Source organism: Oreochromis niloticus, linkage group LG2 (assembly GCF_001858045.2).
Source record: "Oreochromis niloticus isolate F11D_XX linkage group LG2, O_niloticus_UMD_NMBU, whole genome shotgun sequence".
Classification (NCBI taxonomy): Eukaryota; Metazoa; Chordata; class Actinopteri; order Cichliformes; family Cichlidae; genus Oreochromis; species Oreochromis niloticus.
This window is the reverse complement of record NC_031966.2, coordinates 10796852-10815576: the sequence shown is the minus strand read 5'-3', so window position 1 is coordinate 10815576 and position 18725 is coordinate 10796852. Positions and strand designations below refer to the sequence as shown.

General features: G+C 41.1%; 1 protein-coding gene across 1 annotated transcript in view; it reads right to left on the bottom strand.

The window, feature by feature from the left end:
• Window positions 1-18267, bottom strand: part of ankrd50 (ankyrin repeat domain 50) — a 38680-nt gene extending 20413 nt beyond the window's left edge. The window contains exons 1-2 of the mRNA XM_003443366.5: window positions 17990-18267; window positions 15562-16675 (exon numbers count right to left, since the gene is read on the bottom strand). Coding sequence (XP_003443414.1) covers window positions 15562-16067 — 506 coding nt within the window. The 5' untranslated portion in view covers window positions 16068-16675; window positions 17990-18267. The remainder of the gene's footprint in view (window positions 1-15561; window positions 16676-17989) is intronic.
• Between the last annotated feature and the right edge of the window lie 458 nt (window positions 18268-18725).

Genomic DNA, 18725 nt, shown 5'->3' with positions numbered 1-18725 from the left:
ATGGGTGAGTAAGTAAGTAAGTAAGTAAAATTTATTTATATAGCACTTTTTAAGACAAAAAGCTGTTACAAAGTGCTTCAAATAATAATGAAGGCATGTCAAACAAACAATATAGCAGTATAGAAGCATATCAAACAAAGCAATAGTACAGTATAAATATAGAATAAAACAACATATTTCACATGAACATTACCCAAATGCTTGTCTAAACAGATGTGTTTTAAGCTGTTTTTTAAAAGAAGCCACAGTGTCGATTGGGGGGGGGGGGGGGGGGGGGGGGGTAAACAGTTCCACAGTATTGGAGCCAGGGTTTGAAAAGCGAGATCCCCCTTCGTTTTCAAACGGGTCCGTGGAATAGATAGATCCACTGATAGTGGTCTTCTAAGAGTCCGCTTTGGAGAGTAGAGACATAAATGTAAAGGTGAGGATTTTAAACTTACATCTATACCCAACCGGAAGCCAGTGCAAGGATTTTAGTATAGGAGTGATATGGGAGAATTTTTTACTATGGGTTAACAGCCTTGCTGCAGCATTTTGAACCGCTTGGAGCCTATTTAGTGAAGCCTTAGATACACAGGAGAAGGGTGCATTACAATAGTCTAGCCGGGAGGAAATGAAAGTGTGGACAAGCATCTCGAGTTCAGTTTTGGAGACAATAGTCCTGAGGTTGGCAATATTTCTTAGGTGAAAAAAGCAGGAGCGGGTCACAGATTTAATATGAGCGTCAAAAGACAGAGATTGATCGAAAATTATCCCAAGATTCCGAGCAGTAGCTTTTATCGAGGATGAAAAGGCACCCAGATGTTGACTAATTTGGGGCTTGATATTCTCTGGAGCAAGGATTAAGCACTCGGTCTTGTCTGCGTTCAGCTGCAAAAAATTGTTTGTCATCCAAACATTAATTTCCTTAAGACAGTGGATAGCTTGTCTAATTCCCAAGGTTTAAAGGAGATGTATAATTGGATATCGTCTGCATACAGATGGTAGGAAATATTTTTGAAGCCGCTAATGATCCGGCCTAAAGGAAGAATATATAGTGAAAATAACAGGGGGCTTAAAACCGAACCTTGTGGGACTCCACATAGAAACTTAGCCGCATCTGATCGAAAGTTTCCCACTGAAACTAAAAGTGTTCTATCCTCCAGAAATGAGGTGAACCACTTTAGGACAGATCCAGATATCCCTACCATAAGATTTAAGCGATGGATTAAGATCTGATGGTCAACGGTATCAAAGGCTGAGCTAAGGTCTAGAAGAACTAGGACTGAGCAATCACCCCTGTCTGCAGCCATCAAAAGATCATTTGTGATTTTCAGGAGAGCTGTTTCTGTAGAGTGTAGCTTCCTAAAACCCGACTGAAATTTATCAAGAATATTATGCTTCTCCAGCGCTTTCTTTACTTGTAGCCAAATGACTTTTTCTAAGATTTTAGAGATAAAAGGAAGTTTTGAGATGGGCCTGAAGCTTGACTGAAGTGTTGGATCCAGGTTAGGCTTTTTCAGCAAAGGTTGAATAACCCCCTGTTTAAAGCACCTGGGGACAAAGCCAGATAGCAAGGAACAGTTTATCAGCGTGACCACAGAGGGCCCAATGGTATCAAAAACTTTACAAAATAAATGAGTAGGTAAGACATCAGCTGAGCTCGTTGAGGGTTTCAATTGGGTCAGTATTTCTGATAGATCTTTTAAAGAAATTGGGAGAAAAGATTCCATAATTATGGGGTGTGGAAGATCATGATTGGTGGGGTTACCTAAGGGAGTTATGTTACCTCTGAGATGAGACACGGAAGGAGAAAGAAAAAAAAACTGTTACAATGTTTTCATCTTTTTGATTTTGTTTAATTGATGACATAAATCATCTTCTTTCAGGGGTTGCCACAGCAGATCCTGGTCTCTAGCATACTCAGCCGCATGTTCCCTTTCACTACTTCCATGAATCTTCTAATTTTCTGCTTCTTCTCCTGCCTAGCAGCTCCACATCGAACAGCCTTGGTACTCTACATATGTCCAAACCATGTTAAGGTTGCTTCTTTACCAGCTCCACCTGTGCTGTCCCTCTGATGTACACTAATGTAATGTTGTTGGCCACTCCCAGTGAAAATCTTAAAATCTTCAGTTCTCCCACCTCCAGGTCGGCCTCCTGTCTTTTTGTAGCATGTATTTAAAGTCATCTACCTTCACTACCTCCAGTCTTTGCATCTTTCCTGTCACAACTGTCTCCCTCTCATTCACACACACATATTCTGTCTTGCCTCCACTGGCTTTCATTCCACTTCTCACTAGAGCACACCTCCACCACTCTAGACCATCTTCCACCTGCTCCCTACTCTGACTGCAGATCAGGCTCATCTACAAACATCCTAATCCAGGCTTGGCCAACTCCAGGCCTCGAGGGCCGGTGTCCTGCAGGTTTTAGATCTCACCCTGGGTCAACACACCTGAATCAAATGATTAGTTCATTACCAGGCCTCTGGAGAACTTCAAGACATGTTGAGGAGGTAATTTAGCTATTTAAATCACCTGTGTTGGATCAAGGACACATCTAAAACCTGCAGGACACCGGCCCTCGAGGCCTGGGTTTGAACACCACTGTCCTAATCCAAGTAGACTCCATCCTGATATCATCTGTCAACCTTGATAGGTCAGTGCATTGCCACTTTGTTATTTTTTTATGTTGGTTTAGCTAGCTAAATTCTATAGCTAAATTCTATATTCACTCTTATTTACCCAGAAAGTGATAAATGTTTTTATTCCCCCTTCTAAAGAGCTCAGATATTCATGCTTATGAAATAAAAACTGTCAGTAATAGTCATAAACATTCTATTGACATTCTCTGCACAACACGGACTTCGCTTCAAGATGAATACAAACAGTTGGTCTAATACAATGAAACAGTGGCTCTACAAGGACACAAGAGTCACGACACAACCAATTTCAGTTCATCTGTTTAAATAGGGAGAGTAAAGGTGTTTAAGTACATCTCCATCCAGCTCAAATTGGATCCATTAACAGGCCTGCTACCGATGATGTGAGCTGAAAGACAGATTTACAGATGATACAATCACTATAATTCAACCCCCCCCAGTGAAAAAACTTAGCCCGACAGCTAGATTTTCAGCTTTGAGATTATGCCAAAGATGTGGAAGGAGAAAAGTGTTTTGCAACTTTCACAACAATTAAACATGGATATTTTCTTCGAGTCAAATCTCAACTGATCTCCCAATAGCGTTAAAATTGATGCCTGAACATGAACATCTATTAAAAAACAAACTGTAGCATTCAGTAAGAAAGCAAACGTGTATTTTAAGCAAATGCCACATTAACCGTTTATGAAAGTCCAAATGCAAGTGAGGCATGATTCTGCTTCAAGGCTAATATGCAGATCACACGTAAATGTACACTGAACTAATTTTTGTTTGCAGGACTTCTGTTCAACTGTGACTGCAACTAGTTTAAATCCACCATAAGATGTCTGCCTGGGGAAAATGTCATCTCCTAATACTCACAAAATTGCTTCCAGCTCAGCTGGCTGTGATAAAGGATCTGAGGATTTCATATTAGTGACATTTTACTCTGGGTCTAGGTTAATTAAACATTTAAAGGAGGTTGAACAAATCGATTACTCAACATAAAAACTTGACTCAAGAGTAGACGTGGCTGTGGGGCATTTGAGGATCTTTTAGGGTAGCTGCCGCACAGATAAAAATCAGTCACCTTCCGGATGATGGGATGGTCTCTTTAACTACCACTCTTCTTTAAGGGAACTGACATTGCTTGTAAGCGTTGTCATAAAACACTAGGACGCAGTTTTAACAAGATGTTTTTTTGGATGTTCAACAGCCTGTCACTAACCCTGCGGCTCCAAAGACATTCCCTTTTTGAGGTTCTACCATTCAAGACCTAAATTTTACTTCAAGTTTATTGTCCCTAATGAACATGGGTGCAGGAAAAGCCATGTTATTTGTGATGCAATTTCAGTCTAAATACAAAAGAAGCCACTTCTACAATTAATTCTTCCTGAATACTGAAAGAACTTTGACTAAATCTCCAAATGTTCCCACATAAACAGCCATAACCTCTAAATTACTGATGTTATAATTGGAAGAGTAGCAATCAATCATACTTAAAAAGCTAGAATTAAAAAGTTTGTTCTCTTAATTGGTCATTTCAGCAACAGATGAAATCTTGTCCAAAGTCGACAATCAATAGTTATACATGTTTCTGTGAAGCTTGAACTTTTGTTGAAGACTTTACAGAGAAATCTGAACTCTCAGCAGCAAAGAAAAACAGAGTTATGGTCTTTTAACCTTCACACTCCAGTGTGATGCTGCTCGGCCTTTGAGAAACACAGTCAATCACTCCTTCTTATGGTCGCAGCCCACACAGAACCTGCAGTGCCATCTGGGAGCCCTGCCAAAAGGAATGTCCATCCACAGGGGTGACTGTGTGTGTGAGTGTGTGAATAGTCATGTTTGAGGCCATGTTGCCTACTGAGACAATCAAATCCACAGTGACAGCAAGCGGTCGAAACAAAGAGCCATTCTTCTCTCGCTATTCAGCTACTTTCAGGCTGTCAAAGAGTCAAAAGACAAGGACTGCAGACAAAGGAAACTTAGCGGGATGTGGAACATGGAGAGAAAATGAGCTCAGGAAAAGCTGATTTAGTTTGCCAGACAAACCTGCAGCATACCTGGACCAGAAAACCAAAAGTATTTAAGCTTCACACGGTGGTCTCTGACTTTTTGTACTAACTTTTTTGTTCTTGTTCAAATCCTTAACATATGCCCAACCCAATGCCAATTGCCATTTAAGTCTAGAGCAAAAAGGAAAAGAAAAAGTAGAAGAGGGGGATGTGAAATGCATCTAACGCAGTCACCATCTGTCATGTTGTATTCGCGACCGCGGCAGCCGTCACTCCCACCACAATGGGCAAAGCGAAGCTTCCAGTGAAACGCTCAGTGAAACGCTCAGTGAAGACGTCTGGGGCGACAAGGCAGCGCTGGGCACCGAGCCAGTGCCTTATAAATTTACGCAGCTCATTTTAGAGAGCTAGCCCATACCCACACACTGTATGCACACCAAAACTATGATTAGAAAACAGCAAAAATAAAATCCATGCATGGCCTTGACATGGCTCTGTTAATTGAAGAATAACCAGCAGGTGAGTGTAGCTCTTAGCTTCAGATAGATCACAACACGGAGCGATACCAATAAGGCTTTCCTCCATAATGGGTTAAAAAGAGATTTAAAAAACAAAACAAAAAAACTCTCTCCCTTCATTTAGTATTGAGTCAATTTGGAGGAAGCCTGCTCAGCATCTTTGCAAAGTCAAGACAATTTAATACCACAGAGCTCAATGACAACAGCTGACTCATACACCCGCTCATCCAAACTGAAAGGGACGACTATCTTGCAGATCGTTTGCTCACAGTTTCCTTTGCGATTCGTACATTATGAATTATATTACTGCAATCATCCCGTCGAAAGTAATCACACTGACAAGAACAATAAGAGTGACTGGTGCTGTGGGCAAAATGTTCTGAACAAAGAGGCTCACACACTTTAACTGTATTCTTCCCATTATATCGACCATATGGTCTCGTTTCCTACACGATCTGTTATCATCCAACTCCAGTTTTGTCTGATTGGACATAAATTGCCATTCTAAGGGTTTATTACAGGCTTTGGGAAAACATTTATGCACTGAAAAAAAAGCTGGACTTTTAAGCTTTAACAAAAAAAAAAAAAAAGTGGTCTGATCCAGAGTGGTTACACAGGAGCAGAACAGCACTTATGTAAGCTTTGGACAGGCATATTTACATTAATTTGAGTTGAGAGCTTTTCATTAGACAGATAATCCTCTGAGGATGTCAACCTTGCAGCAGAAAATTAGTTGCTTTTCAAAATTACTGAAATGGGCATGATAATCATTTGTTCAAAATGACTGAGTGGAGAATTAGGTGATGTTAAAAAAAAATCCCTGTTAAACTCAAACAACTACATTGTATCCAAGTGGAATATGAGCTTAAAACATGTCATGACATTTTTCTGATTAACGGCACCATTTTATCAACATCTCCCCTGACATAAAGCTGCTCTGCACACACTTTTCATTCTTTTTGTGTGCTTGTGAGAAGTAAGTACGCCCCATGATTCAGTAGCTTGTAGAACCACATTTCGCATCAATAACTTGTTCTCCTTGTTTTCTGAGTGACTTATCAGTCTCTTATGTCGTGGTGGAGGAATTCTCTTCATTACAACATTACTTCTGTCCATTGAGGTTCACAGGCATTTATCCACAGTTCTTTTTAGCTATGAGACAGTTCATGATCAACTCTGTGAGTACAAAAAAAGCCCATCACCAATTTCGCCGCCCCTCGGCCACCATGCTTGACTTCTAAGTTTATGCCGATAAGTGTTTTGGTTTTTGCTAAAGTAATGCTTTGCCTTAAATCCAGACATCTCCACTTTGGTCTCATCTCTCCAAAGGATACTGTGGTCTTTTAGTTTGTTCAGATCCAGCTTTGCAAACCTTCGCTGTGCTGCTATGCTGTTTTTCAGAAAAGAGGCCTTCTCTTGACACCTTTACAAGCAAGCCATCCTTGTCGACTCAATTTCTAATTGTGCTGTGATGAACTTCAACATTTAATATGCCAGCTGAGGCCTCTAGTCTGTGAGGCCCAATGCTTTGGGTTTTTGCTTTGTAAACAATGTCTCTGAGCACTGCATAGTCCAGCTTTTAGGTAATTTTTTTTGGGACATCCACTTCTGGGAAGCTTGTGGCATTGTGTTAACACACATCTGAACTCGCCTGACCTGTAAATGACACAACGTCACACATGCTGATGATCAAGTAATCAAGTCTATTTGATTATCAGCACATGGCTACTACTTACTCTCTTAATTCCTATAGAATCAGTAAGGATATATTTAGTTTTCACAAGACTCTGTGCAGGGCTGAATTAGAACAGATTTATAATCTAAATTTTAAAAAATATGACAATATCCCACCATATATCCCACCACTTTGCTCCTGACTTGGGTATTTAAATTACTTCTTGATGGATTGCCATTCCTGTTGACTTTGGTGATCCCTTCACTTTTACTCCAACACCACTTTGAGGTTGACATTTCCTGTTTGGAGTAAAAAGCCAACTAAGATGGCTGCTATTAACTTCGGTGATCCTTTGACTTTTCAAATAATGTCATCATGAAACCACATTAGCACACCCACACAAACATTTTGCTTAAAAAGCACCACTCTGTTCATGTCTACCAATATGTTGTACTAAGTGTACCAGTATGGTACATTTAGTGCTGCCTAATTAGCAAAAAGACATTCCAGTTGTCTCTTAGAAAAAACATGTAAACATGTAATCTAAATGGAGATACCCGAGTTTAAAGCCTCTAAGGCTGTGTTTACATCCTGTAAATATATTAAACAGATTTCTTCAAATCACAAATGTCTTCAGGACTAATTTATCTAAAATGGGAAAAAAATGCCACATCAAATAACAGAAACTGAAATTTTACACTCATCAGCCACAGCAAATAAACCACTGTCAAGAAAAGCAAACAACCTTATCACCACACAATCCAATATTCAGCTAGAAAACCTTGGCTCCTGGCATTCATGCGAATTCACTCATCCCAACAAATTCTTAGTGAGAGTTCAATTTCCAGTGTTGCTTTCAGAAGGAAAAAGGTGAGAGTTCAACAGCCTTTCAGGAGAGAGCCATTATTTTTGGCAGGAGGACGAATGGACTAACTGTGAAACTGTGACCTTGTCTAAATCTAAGGGTAACTAGCATCTTAACTGAAAAACCCCAATCCACAAAGGCTCCAACCATCAGAACTAAAAGGGATCAATTGCTGACAAATATTTCCATCCACAACCAGACAGACATGACAACTGCCAGAATTGCAGGGGGCCTGGGGCTGGGTGACCAAATAACTTAAGTATCAGTTCTGCTTTGAATGATTATGAAAGTGGGAATAATGCTAAAATTGTTACTGTCTTGCATTCAATTTTGATATGAAGCACTTGCAGCCAATCAAGCACACACCTTTCCTTTACAGCAGAGAAATTTAAACCCACCCTAAACTCACTTGCTGCTTAGAGCAGCTTCAGCCAGGATGACGGAGAGCCTTCAGTCAACAAGATGCATCTACAGGAAGTAAATCCCTCAAGGTTTCACAGTTAAAGCTGTAGGTGGGTTATTGGTTCCTTAGTGTCTCCAAATTGTACAGGATCTCTTACCCAATCCAACTTTCAGTTGGCTGTCTGCATCAGCTCTCTAATATTCACCCACTGGCTGCTGAGCATGTCTCAAGCAGGCATCTGAGTCCACTGCCGCCTGGGGCTCTCTCTTCGCCTCATCTGCCCCCGCAGACATCCCCAGGTGGAAGCAGAAGCCAACGACTGGCGGCTGCCCTTGCGAGGCAGACTTTAGAGTCAAAACAAAGCCTAGTTAGGGCCCCAACTCCTCTTCTTGATGAACTTGTATCCACCACCACCCTTTACATCTTAATTTATTCATTTTTCAATTGAATTATATATTTTTTTAAAAAGATTCCCTATAAAAATGAATTTTTAAAGGCAGTTTATGAACAACCATAAAACAATAACAGAAAAAGTATGACAAAATATGTGAGTATCATTTTCACAGCTTAATGACAACTAAGACTGTAGCTGATCTGGTGTATTTCTTCTTTTATTTAGAGTAATTTGACATTGTATAGTGTTTACCACATTTGCATTAGGTGGGGTTTATGTCAGGCTATAATGCGGGCATACAGCATGAAAAGCTGCACCTGCTTGTGCTATAGGTAGAAAAATTAATTACTATATTGACATCTTAAGTATTCCAGTATTTGGGAAAAGGGCTGTGACATCTCAACCATGCTCCACTTCAGGCCAGGCTTTAGCCTGTGGCATCAAAACAGGTGTATAAACCTTGTATCGAAGGCAGATTATCCGACATAACACAAAAGTAACAAAACAAAAATCATTTTAGAAAAGCCCTGTAAGTATTTAAAAGTGTTTGCTTCTGCTGTTCTTTAAAACTGCTGGACAATGCAAGAATCTGATCTCGTCTTAATGGATTTGCACGATCAATTCTGCGCTGAATCCCTCGGCAGACAAATGCCTCCTCCTCGACCGAGAAATGGTGTGTTGGAGACTGCTTGGTCAGGGGGAAGTGAGAAGCATATGAAAAGAGATCCAAGTTGCTTTCATGCAAAAACAGCTTCAGCTTTCAAAGGCAAGTCCGAAAAGGATCTTCTTAATAGACCATTGATAAAGATCTTAAAGTGATAATTTTTAGTTAATCTAATCTTTGAGTCTTATGACTTTTTTATTTTAAATCCGAAAGCATCTCACGAGACTGATCACACAATGACTACACTGTGTGTTCACTCTGTGAGAGTATTATAGTCAACTTATTACCCAAAGTGATTCCAATTGTAGTTGCTCAGAATGGACCAATTTCTTGGTAAATTATATTAAAATGAGATCTCCTCAACGTTATGCATCTATATAATGATGCTGTTTAATGATTTGACAAAGTGTAAACACACTTCTTTCATGGCCACCATGCATACCTCCTCATGCCATAGCTATTCCAAATCCCCCCAAGCTCTTCCCAACCCAGATGAGGTGTGCATTCCTGGCCAGCTATCCAATACCGTCAAAGGAATTTGAAATTTCATCCTTTTTGGGCCCCCCTCCCTCCCTTTTGTCCTCATCCAACACTCTGCTGTGCTCCTGCTCTCCTCACACACAGATGTACACAGACTCACAGCTGGGTCCATCCAGCTTAAGCACACATATACACACACTGGGAAGGATTTCAGCACTGACAGGTAAACCTTCAAGCAGAGGTTTTACCTGGATTCACAGATTTCTGGTAACAAAGGGCAGCAGAGTGATGCCGAAGCTTTCTAAAAATAATCTCAATATTGGATTAAAGCCCCTGAGAAGTGCTCCATGAGCAAAATTTGTCTTTGTTTTTGGTCCTTAGTTGTTTCAATGGATTCAAGTGGGTGTGTCTGTGCAGGTTCTCACTCATCCAGGTCATCGTAGTCCAAGGAGCTTGGGGAAAAAAGCATCTGGACACATTTAGGTTTCTTGAAGACACTCCCATAGGGCTTAAAATCTGTGACTCTCCACCAATTGCTCTTAGAACTGAAGAAGCTTCTATGATGAGAGGTGAAACGTCTTCAAGAAACCTTAAGTCCAGACGCTTTTCTTTCCAGGCTCCTTAGAATTCAAGTGGGTGGGACTCCGCTGAAAAAGGTGATCTCATATTCATCTCTACTAATCAGGGTTCTGCAGCAAAATGTGATGACAGTTGTGGGGTTGTTTGCTTAGGTTTCCAGACCATTATCAATCAAACGGGATTAAAACACACCCACACAATCCGGATGAGGCACAGAAGAGTAGTCCAGTTTTTTTAAGCATTTTTCTTTAAACCATTCAAACACTAGAAAGTCTTCTCCAGGACTTAGAGGTTCGCTTGTACTTAATTTGAAACTTTTAAATTGTAACTTATTCATCAACTAACTTTTCAGAGGCTTTAATCATTTACGTAATATATCAGGCAAACATTCAGCAAGTCTAGCTTTGCAAAAAGCTAGACTTGCTGCTTTCCTTTGTTCCAAGTCCTAATACATTGGAGACTTTTATTTAGACTGTGAGATCATATGGAGATTTAATCTTGGGTTCTACAAACATGATTTACATTTTCCACAATTATCCAATATTCTGTAGACTAAATGAACAATCAGAAAGGAGCTCCACTTCATGAATGAGTATAAACTTGCAGCAATGCTGACTGTGAGTGTGTGAGGGTAACAATTACATGAATCAGTTTTGTATGCCCACATGCAGCACGTAGGCAGACATATCCACAAACAAATAAGCTCTAACAAAAAGTACACACATAGCCGGTGGTGTGGAGACAGACGTTGGCATTAGATTGCTGAGTCATCGGTGCAGCCACACCAGTGCTGCCATTTCTCCTCATCTGCTCTACTGGAGCTGATGCGTCACACTGGGAGTCTTTTTTTGGTTTCTAAAATGTGGGCCTAATCTGCAGCGAGTTTTCCACAGCCGTGCACCACATGAAAGCCAGTGAGCTGCTTTCATTTAAGGTCCCTTAACCCCAATAAGCACGGCCGCCCAACGTGCAACAGTCAAAAAGTCAACACAAAGAGGAAAAAAACACCGCAGAGCTCCCGCTTGGTTAGTTTTACTTGAGACTCAGGCAACCAATATGGGTGAGGTCACAGTTTTACGTTAATTTTATATTATTTAAAGCTTTCTCTCGTTCAGGTAACAATCAGATCAGAGGCCTTTGCAAATGTCACTACATTTATCTCTCTGGCATAATTGGTCTCAAGACGCTTAAAAAGGAAATCCCATTGGGCCAATACTGTCTAGAAAAATGACTAGGAAAAAAAAAAGTTTAACAATATTCATGATCTCACCGGAGGCAAGAACAGCTGATCTAATCTTTCTTTATCTTTGATTGATGTGACTATTTTTCCGGAGGATCAACAGTTGTTTGGAACAAAGCAACAGGCAAATTTTTTTTTTTTTTTTTTTTTTTTTTTTTTTAAACAAAGAACCTTCTGATGAAGCTGCCAGAAAATCAACATTTCTAACCATCTTTTAGGAAAATCTCAAAACTGCATCATCAATTTCTTCCACAGACAATTCTTGAGGGAATAAAACATTGCCAAGAAAGTTCAAATCTTTTTCACCAGTTAAAGCCACAGTCATTCATCATTTCTGAAGTCTGTGCCCTTTCTATAAAAATAGAAACTCGTCCAGCTGCAATTCAAACTTAACTCCTGCTTACTGGAGAATAGCCTTACAACAGATCCACATATAAGTCACACCTACACTAAAAGCCTGCTTTGTCCCATCAGGGAAAAAAAAAAAAAAAAAAAGAAGAAGAAAAGCAACTGTTGCCTGTCATTTGACCGACGCGACTGAGTTAATTCCACCTATTCGAAGCCAGCTCTTTTGTCCTGAAGGGAGAAAGTGACGCATGTTGGATGACAGGAGGCTGACTGGTTGTTTAAAATTCACAAACTGATTCAAACGGGAGGACTCCAGTCAAAACATGGCAGTGGCCTTTGATAGTGCTAAGACACAGACTACAGAAGAAGCGATAAAGACAGAGGAATGTGCTTTGGCTTTGTCTGGAAGTCGAATCTTTGATGATACACTGCAACTCAAGTGTCAAAGCCTTTAGATAGCTCTGATGGCAAGCAGTGAATGTACCAAAGTTTATTTTATGAAGTTTATTGTCTGAACAAGACACACGCTGGCACTGGCAGACTTGAAGCACACAAAGGGCAAATTAAAAGGTGAAACTGCCTTTTGATACAGGCATGAATTAAAAAAGACTTTATAGAAAGTCTGGTTAAAAGAACTAAAGTCATGATCACAATCTAATAAAGGATTTTTTTGTTAATGTTACGATTAAGGCCACAGATTTTTCTTTTTTACTGACCTTCGGGTTATTTCATCTTCCTATTATTTTAGCCCAAAGAAATTCAGAAAAAGCATTTCAGATGTTTTTGTCTACAAAAAAGAAAAAAGGCAGATTTGAGAAACTTGAAAGCATAAATTCCCATGTAAATTTCTGAATTGTTGCTTTTCTGCGCCTCTTTCCCATATTGCCTCCATTGCTCTCTGTTTCACCACTTGCTCCTTTGCAAACTTTACAGAGCAGTTGACAGACAGGTTAAGATGGAAGTTCATCCGATTGAGCAAATTGGAGTTAAGAGCAAGGGAAACAAGGAAAACCTCCATTAACTGCTCTTGTCCGTCATCGTCAAATCACCGTTTGCTGTTGAATCGGTAAAGTTACAAACAACTGCAAAGAAATGAACAAAACTTGTTGTGAGCCAGCGTGAAATGCCTCCAAAGTCCTGACCTTTCGTCATTAGCACTCTCCGTGCTCCATACGCAGGTTTACGGACGCACTGCTGACATCTGATGTAGTAAACATGGACTAACATCAAAACTGAACTGATCTGTCCTTTAGCAGAGATACTGGACCGACAGATAAGTATCCAATCAATGAATCAGTAGATAATCAGGTAAATTTTAAGAACCTGCTTTAATTCTGTTTATTCACTTGATTGCCATTTATTGTTAATTTAATCATCATGTCCACAAGACTCATCTTAAAATGCAAGATTGTTCTAGTCATACTTAAAAATTAACTCTACTTTGAAGATATCCTTCATTTAAATAGTATATTGGCTTCTTATTATTAAAGTCACTGTTCATGCTACAAATGTTTGTAACCTGACAGCAATAAAACACAGAAATTAAGGATTACAACATGGGGGGGAAACTTCAGGTTCATAAAAAATGTGCAGGGATTTATTAAAATGTCCAAATTTTGGTTAGTTGTGGTATCGGAGTGGAAGTAAGTGGACGTAAACCCATGTTTAAACCGCTTTCATTGTATTAACACAGTGCTGGTGATTACTACCAACAAACTGACTTGTTTGTCTTTGACTAGGCCAAAGAATTTTGCAGGGCCTCTTGCACTCACTCACTAGGTAATGTTTAAAAATCACAGCTGGAAGGCAGGGGAGGAGGAGGGGGTCAACAGCGCCTCAAAAAAACTGTGTTAAACAAGACCCTTAACTAAATGAAACTCGTGTGACCTTTATTGCAATAAATATGAACCCAAAGGTAGTTGAATCAAAACGAGACATGCATCCCTGTGTAAACATTAGTCCTGATGTAAATTACTACTCATAGAGTAACACCGTTCCACGTCTTGCTTTGTTTTGTACTTTTCTAAATGCCACTGCCAGATGCAATCTTGACTTCCTGAATCCAGATAGCATCTCGATCAGCAGGGGATCTGTTCAGATTTTTGTGTACAACAGCGCCTGGGATGCTTTTACACCTGAGATGGCGATAAGGCATTTACTCAACCGTTTATGTGGCTGACGAACACAACAGGCAGAGATAATAGGCCTTGTGTCTTTGTTGTCTGCAAAATCTAAAGCCTGAGGTCTCGAGTGTTACAGAATGTTTGCTTCATGAGGCTGGGTTCAGTGAAGTGCAAGTGTCTGCAAAAGGCCCTCAACATCCAGAGTGACATAGAGCAAAGCTGAAGTGAAAAGTCTGTCCCTGTTGGGTTCAGTCTATTTTTCAATGTTCCTATGATAACCTGTCTTTTATCTCAGAGGGTCAAACTGAAGTCTTAATCATTGGTGGAAGCCTCGTGATTACGAGACGATGACAAGATGAGCATTTCCTTAGGAATGAGTGGGTTTAAAACAAAAAGAAAGGAAAAAAAGGTGGGTTAGGATCTTGACTCTGGTGAGTAATTGAAAAATGATTTACCTTACTAAACATTTGACCTACTTTTCTTCCTGTGTGTGATGCTGAGATGGTGCAATAAGCATCACCAGATGGCCAGATGAGAAACGTGAGTGTGTGTGTACAGTGCTGCATTCCAGCCTGTGTTGCATAGACGGCCTGACCTATACTGTGTAGACAAGTCGTGCAAGTAACGCGCACACACAGCTCTGTTTAAAGCCCCCGTCTGCAATAACAGTCCATCTTGATCGTGTTACATGTCCGGGCAGGGTGCTCGAATCCCACGAGCCTACTGTACTTCAGCCTTACATGTGCACTTCATCTTCTTGCACAGTGTTGGGCTGACCCGGGTGAACCTAAACCACAGTTCAGTTCACCCAGGTCAGTGAGTCAGTGGTACTTCAAAGCTTCTTTCTCATGAGTCTCTAACCTCGTGAGCTAAGCTACAACTTAAAAATATCTGACCTTTCCTGAATCCGAAGCCAAGCGGGGACAGTCCCACCCAGCATGTCACACTGGGGGGAGACCAACAAAACCATGACAAGAAATAACTGGAGAAGCTGCTGGGGCGGAGCTATGTGATGAGTGTGTGCAGGGAAAAAAAAATAAATGGGGGGAGGTGCATCAGGGTCAGGAGGTGGCGAGGGTAGGTTTGGGGGGGATGGGCTGGCTGCACTTTACATTTCTAGTCAAACCAAATTCCTAGATTTCTGTTACTACCTGAGACACCGGTTTTTGCTACTTCTTTTTTTTTTTTTTTTTTAACTTAAGAAGATATGAAGAAACACTTAATAGGCAGGTTTATATTTTCCAAAAAAGAATCATAATTCAGGTAATTTTGTGAAGGGCTGCAATAGGTAGCTGTTTCAATAAGATATATAAGTGCATCAGTTGATTTTTTTTAATGAATCAACAGGAAAAAACAGATAGAGACTGAAAAACAGGATGGTATTAAATGGTGTGTATGTCTAATCATCCAGTATTTAACAATGAGATAAAAGCTGACAAAAACACATAATAGTCACATAAGGCAAGCTGCAAACGGCAACTATTTGCTTTTAGATGCTGACTAATTGATTAAGCAAAGAATGAGGTCCTGTCGACATGGATTAGATATCCGTCTCACTGTAAAGAGGTGCTAATCTGTGAAATCATCTGCTTGCAGCCATACTTTAACTGTGTGAGAGTGTGTGTCTTTACCTCTTGAAAGCCTCTGTGGGGTTCCTCTCGCACTCTCCAGGCTGCAAAGTGTTCTGCACAGCCGGATCGCGCACCTTTTCCTCATATCCCGGCAGTAGCCCGCTGCGGCAAATCTGAGCCACCAGACCTCGGATGAAACCGCCGACGCACAGCGTGTCCGAGTCATCTGCCCGGCAGAAGTGGAAAGCCAGGCTTTGCTGGTGTAGACCGCGGTGGGTTCCCTGGGCTGATGTGGGCCATAACAGCTCTGTACACAGTGCAGTTTTCCCACTCCCTGGCCCTCCCACCAGCAACACACCCCAGGAGCTACCCGACTTTGCAGATCCTGCTGTGAGGGTGCCAGGGTTGGACGCACTACCACCAGGTGCCAACGGGGGCTGTTTACTGGGAGTGCTGATTACTCCACTGAGGTTGTTGGTTTTCTCCTGGAGGCAATGCTGGATCTTATGGAACACCCACTCCCGGCAGTAAAAGCGCTTCCCTTTCAGCAAACTGGTTTGGGCCATTTTGATCTAGTGCTGCTGTTCCACCTATTCCTCCTCTTCAGGTTCCCTTCATTACGCCCCTTCACATTTTCATCTCCAACAAAGGCTGGCTGTAAATTCGAACATCCATTTTGTCAGGTGCAAAAGAAGGATGCACTTTAGCTGTCCTTGGTTTTAAGAAGCAGTGAGAGAGAAGGCAAGCTGGGTGAAAAGTAGAGAAAAGAGCAGAGCCGCTGTGGATGGCAGGAAAAGCAACTGAGCTATGGAGCGTTACAGAAAATCTAGGTCAAAATGAAAAAAGGAAGTTTAAAATTGAGGTTTAAACCATAGATTTTCCACCAACTTTTTCCATAGCTTCCCCACTGGTTGAACTAAGTGCTCCTTGTTATTATGAATGTGTTGCCTTAGCATGGCGCTGGGCATGGCAGGGCACTCGGCTCTTGAGTGCATCCACTGGCAAACTCAAGCCACCGCTGCTTGATAGAATTAGCCATGGAAGTTACTGATATATTTCCACTGATGCATTTCAGATGCTACCGACCAAAAGGGTGTTTCCATTACATTAATATGGAATAGACTGCCAGTGCTGAATGGCTTTCTCCAATAACACACTAAGCCTGCCTCCTTCCCTGGAAAACAGAAACAAAATGAGAACACACAAATTAGAAAAAAGAAAAAAATCATCAATATGTCCTAATTAGTCAAGTAGGCAGTTGATGAGACATATTTTACTCTCCTAGAAGCAGACAGTGGAAAACACAAGTGTGTAATTTATTTACACATCTACTGCCCTAAAGAGTCTCCATACAAGCTGAAGCAGTTTGACACCATTTATCATCATGCACAGTACTTTTACAGATATTTTCCAGCCTACAAAGAAGAGTGAACTCTATTTAGTGAGCTACAAGAGGTGGGCAAGCTGGTTTTTCGGTGCTTTCATCCTCCACATCCCACATCACTGCCTGCCTGCCCTGCAACTAAATTCTTGGCAGGGGTTCGTCCAGTTTCTCTAGTCTATCCACTGATCCCCTCTTCCTTCCTATGTGGCTTTAAATCCCAAACAGTCCACATCCGTCCTGAACTGTGGGGGGAAAAAAGTCCAAGTAACAGGACCCCCTTTCCTGCACGTACAAAGGTCGTTTACATGGGCGTAAATGTAACATAACAGCTTTTTTTTTTTTAAGGTTTTGCAGCAATGATTAAACTTTAGAGGGCAAAAAGGCCCATTAAAGCTCTCACCGAAAAGATTCTGGCGCTTTGGTGGCCAGCTGCACTTTAACCATCTTCCTATTTAGTTGTTCATCATCGTTGTTGTTTCTATACTGGAGCAAATGCAAATACTCCCCAGTCTCCTCAGCCAAGAAATCACACGCTTACACACACACACACACACACACAGACAGACATACACGCACACGTGCGCGCGCACACACGTAGTCTTGCTGGTTACTTTGTAACACTGCCAAATAACAAGGGTTTACACGGGCTGCTATGCATTTCCACATTTCTGTTTTTCTAAGGCGCTCCCCGCCGTCAACACAAAGCCTTCCAAATAAGTGTTCAATACATCAAACCTTAGCTGTCTTAAGACGGAAGGCGACCAAAAAACCAAACAAAAAAAATACATCCATCAGAGAAAACGACATAAATTCACTTCAGCTGACTGGAAAGGAAGCGCAAGTCTTTTGTATGGCAGACAAACCTCACCCATTTCGGATGGGATACAATTTACACCTATGGGGGCTTTTTTAAAAATGACTAGACCGGCGAACAACTGCATTCATCAAGAAGGAAAAAAAATCATATAAAGGCTAACTGAAGCCGGTCATGTTCCTGCAGCCCGTCAGAACTGTTCCTTCAACTTCAATTGAGCCAATTGTGGAGCGTTTCTCTGTCTTCGCTAGTTTTAAATGTCTCACAGTCCCAAACGGTTTTCCTCTCACCTCTTTCCGATTCCTCTCGCTGTTTCAGGGGGGGTAAAGGGGATTGCCGTGTCCGTAGTCTACACCCTTTCTGTCCAAACCAAAGGCTCCGGATAAACCACACGACCGTTCCTCCCGGCGTAATTCAAAGCCCAATTTTGTGCATTTGAGCAACGTTCACGTCTTTCTTTGAATCGCTCCTTTCTGTCGGCGTCGGCTCCTCCTGCTGCCCCTACACAGCTCCACAGTGAGCAGACTGACTCTCCGCCTCCAAACACTCTACATTTCTCCCCACTGCATGCAGAACACACGCTAATGAGTGGCGCAAAGCTTTTTGGGACTTGTAGTTTTCAACCTTTGGTCGCTATTCATTGTGTACAAACAGGTGGTTCATTATAAAAGCTGAATAACAACTGCAGATGAATTATCTTCTCATGGAACGGTTATTTCGCTTTCAAGCCAGGGTGTCAAACATGTGGCCCGGGGGCCAAAACGAACGGTACAAACCGGTCCATTAATGTCATTACAAAGACTGGTTCTACTCATATCCAATCCAGTTTTTCAATATAATTTACTTCCTGTTGTGGAGATGCTAATTATACTAGACAGGCGTGAACCCTTTCATTCTATAACAGGTGAGCACACCTGTCAGGTTAAGATCCCATTGTTTTTCTTTGATTTATAGTTTATACCTTATTTGTTCATGCAATCTGCACTTATCTCTTACACAATGTCAGTCTTACATTTACTGTTTTTA